The sequence below is a fragment of the Paramisgurnus dabryanus genome, chromosome 1 (assembly GCF_030506205.2).
Source record: "Paramisgurnus dabryanus chromosome 1, PD_genome_1.1, whole genome shotgun sequence".
Lineage (NCBI taxonomy): Eukaryota > Metazoa > Chordata > Actinopteri > Cypriniformes > Cobitidae > Paramisgurnus > Paramisgurnus dabryanus.
In genome coordinates this window covers 57,568,533-57,571,652 of record NC_133337.1, presented here as the reverse complement: position 1 = coordinate 57,571,652, position 3,120 = coordinate 57,568,533, and the positions used below count along the sequence as shown (strand labels likewise).

At 35.8% G+C, this 3,120-nt stretch overlaps 1 protein-coding gene across 1 annotated transcript; it reads right to left on the bottom strand.

Annotated features, from left to right (window-relative positions):
* Window positions 1-234: 234 nt before the first annotated feature.
* On the bottom strand, window positions 235-1,862 carry LOC135720429 (parvalbumin alpha-like). Its single transcript, XM_065242550.1, has 5 exons — window positions 1,715-1,862; window positions 1,243-1,310; window positions 827-959; window positions 609-718; window positions 235-507 (listed from the first exon to the last, which is right to left on the bottom strand). The coding sequence occupies exons 2-5, from the start codon at window positions 1,301-1,303 to the stop codon at window positions 482-484; spliced, it is 330 nt and encodes a 109-aa protein (XP_065098622.1). The 5' UTR covers window positions 1,304-1,310; window positions 1,715-1,862; the 3' UTR covers window positions 235-481.
* Window positions 1,863-3,120: the final 1,258 nt, after the last annotated feature.

The window sequence follows — 3,120 nt, the reverse complement described above, 5'->3', positions numbered from 1 at the left end:
AATTATTATTTCAAGTTAATTAAACTTAAAAATTAAGGGCAAAAATATATTTTTACAGTGTAGGAACCTTTTCTTAAATTTTGGAGAGTAGCCTATTTTTTGTCTGGTCCTCACAAAGCCACATTATTATTATTTTTATTATTATATTAAAAACACGTTAAACATTTGTTAATTAAAATGTATGTTTTCAAACACAATGTAATCAGCTTACAAACTGAAAGAAGAAAACTCAGAAAAGAAAAATAGTAGTTTTTATTTTCTCATTGTCCTTTCCCAAAAACAGCGTTAAAGATTTTACAATAACTTACATTCATATCTACAACACGAAAGACTTGTGATATTTACAGTCATTCCGGACAGAGTGCAGCATGGGAGTGGACAGCCAGAATTATGTATAAAAAACAGCCACCCAGATAAAAATGTGGAGGTCTAAGAAGGCTACATTACTGGTTGCAACCAAAGGTTGTTGTTTAGAAGCCATTTATGCCTTGACCATGGCAGCGAACTCTGTAAATGTAAGAAATAATAATCAGAAGACCTCAATACTACAACACTGCAATTAGAAACAATTGGCAGGTGATTTGTTAGTTAAAGACTGTATTCCTCACCATCCACTCCAATCTTGCCATCACCATCAGAGTCTCCAGCTGTAAGGAAGGCTTTTGTCTCAGCATCAGTCAATGCTCTGGCACCAGATGAGAAGTTCTGCAGGAACAGTCTGAAGAACAGATTCAAACAATCAAGCAAACACTCCCAAGGTGTGAAACCTCTAGCCAACTTGGTTTGGTTTGTTTAGTATAGTAGTAAGCTGTAAGAAAAGACTTACTTCAGCTCATCCTCCTCAATGAAGCCACTCTTGTCCTGGTCAATGACAGCAAAGGCCTTCTTGACATCATCGGCAGACTTGCCGGACAGGCCGACCTTGGCGAAGAAAGTCTTGAAGTTGAATGAGTCAGCAGCTGTAAGTGAATTTGGTCAGGTTGTAAGCATGATGGGTGAAGATAAGATGCAAATACACTTTTAAATGACTTGTGGGGTAAGAAAAAATTTATCTGAATTACGTTTTACCCATTATTAAGTACTTAATTCAAGTTTCATTTAATTTTTTATATATTTTTCAGGAAACAAGACTTAGATCTTAGATCATTTTGCTTATCAAGTATAGCCTATGCATTGTGATATAAGCATTTTTGCTGTGTAAAGAATCAAAAAGAGTATATTAGACTACATTATGTTTTCTACCTTCGCAGGCCTTCAGGGCTGAAGAGATGTCACCATCGGTCAGAATACCAGCGAATGCCATGTTTAGCCTAAAAATGACAAAGGGTTTACATTTAGTGTAACATTAGTGCATCTACGAACTTAATAAGTCTTCATTTAATTTAACTGTGAATGGCTTAAAAACACCCAAGGGCAATATAAAAGTTTCTGCAAGGAAAAAAGGAAAAAACTTTGGAGATGAGCTGCTCCCTTGCTCAGGAAACATGTTCGAAAATACTACACAACCAAATGATAGATAAATCCCACCCAGTCCTCCTCGTGATCAAATTGATTTCCCTGCACGTTATGTAAAATGACGTCAAGTCCAAACTCGAAAGCAAATTATTCCCAAGACAACGCATCCTTTCCATATTAGCCCAAAAGTGAATCGCTCTGATTGCCTTGTCGTCTTCATTGTAACTCTTAAAGTCGCATCATCTGTGCAGACACTCACCTCTGCTTGCCTCTGGGTTTGGACTGGGATGAAACTTTCGACTGCAGTGGACACCAACTCCGTGGTTGCACCTTATATACCACTACTCAACCGAAATATAAGGCATAATGTAATGGACACCGCATGCGAAGCAGTTGGTTGAAAAACTTGCCCAGTAGTCAGCCGTGCTATTTATATACACTTAAATGAAAGTACGTATGTATAAGAAATTAATATCGGGCGGGCTAATAATATACGATACTGATATGGATGAAAACGCTGTTATACGAAGAACTGGAAGATTATGGTAGAATTTTGCCTGTGACATATCGCCGTCCACTTTGCGTAACAGGAGCAAATCATGTTGCGCGCTTGGAGACGCACAGAGGAAGCGCGTGCATAAAGTATGAAAGCATAGCTACAGTTGTGACAGTGCTTTGGATGATGAACTTAAGGTAAATGCACATAAACAGGGAATGTAAAGGCTGAAGTGCTAAACTGAGATGTCACCTTTGGTTCTCGCTATCTATGTATTAAGTGTACGCCGCGCGTGCTGCTGTTCAATGAGAAACATTGTAGCCTAGTGTACTTCAGAATTTACAACAGTATATTGTTTACTTTTGGTAATTGTATAATGTATTATATTTACAGTGTTAATGTACTAAATAGTGGCTTGATAAACTGTAATAAATACTTTATAGCGTATACTTTAGTAGTTATGGCAAAAACACTAACGTTTCTAGGAATTTTACTGCAAGTGCAGTTTTTTTTCTTCATGTGGGCTGTCTCTGTTGCATTTGAAATAAAGTTCAAAGTATCTGCTGTTTAAGGATAAAGAGACTGTTTCTTTGACAATTGATGATGTTATTTTGCATGGATATGTTGCTTTGACTTTGCATAATAATGTCAAACTTATGTATTGGCTACATCTTTGATGCAATAGAATAGAAGTGATGGCTATAATAATAATTTACTTAATAAAGTACAGTAAGTTCAGTGTGGGAATTTACTAAATAAAACTGAAATAAAAACTGAAATAATTACATGGCGAATGGTGTGATGTGTGATGCTATTTTTTATATAGTGTGTATTAGTAGTTGGATAAGACTTGGACATGCATTAATAAAGCAGTCTGAATTTGAAAGAAAAAAATATTAAAATGATGTTTTTGGCTCAGAATTCTTAAGTAAGAGCAAACTTGCTAATGGTACTACATTTATACATTTGACAGACACTTTTATCCAAAGCAACTTACAGTGCATTACAACATATGCAATTTTTATAAGCATGTGTTTGAACCCCTGACCTTTTCAGTGCTAAGATAATGTTTTACCACTTAGCTATACAGGGCTAATCGCTGACCATGAAGTAAACATTAGAAAATTAATAATATCCAGATACTATTCAGATTCTTTAATGCTTGGCAT

Bases quoted from the DNA above. Each gene is read 5' to 3' on its own strand.
- LOC135720429 (XM_065242550.1), bottom strand. From the start codon at position 1,303: ATGGCATTCGCTGGTATTCTGACCGATGGTGACATCTCTTCAGCCCTG. The intron at 960-1,242 runs GTAGAAAACATA...ATTCACTTACAG, and splicing joins AGCCCTGAAGGCCTGCGAAG to CTGCTGACTCATTCAACTTC. The intron at 719-826 runs GTAAGTCTTTTC...TCTGTTCTTCAG, and splicing joins ATTGAGGAGGATGAGCTGAA to ACTGTTCCTGCAGAACTTCT.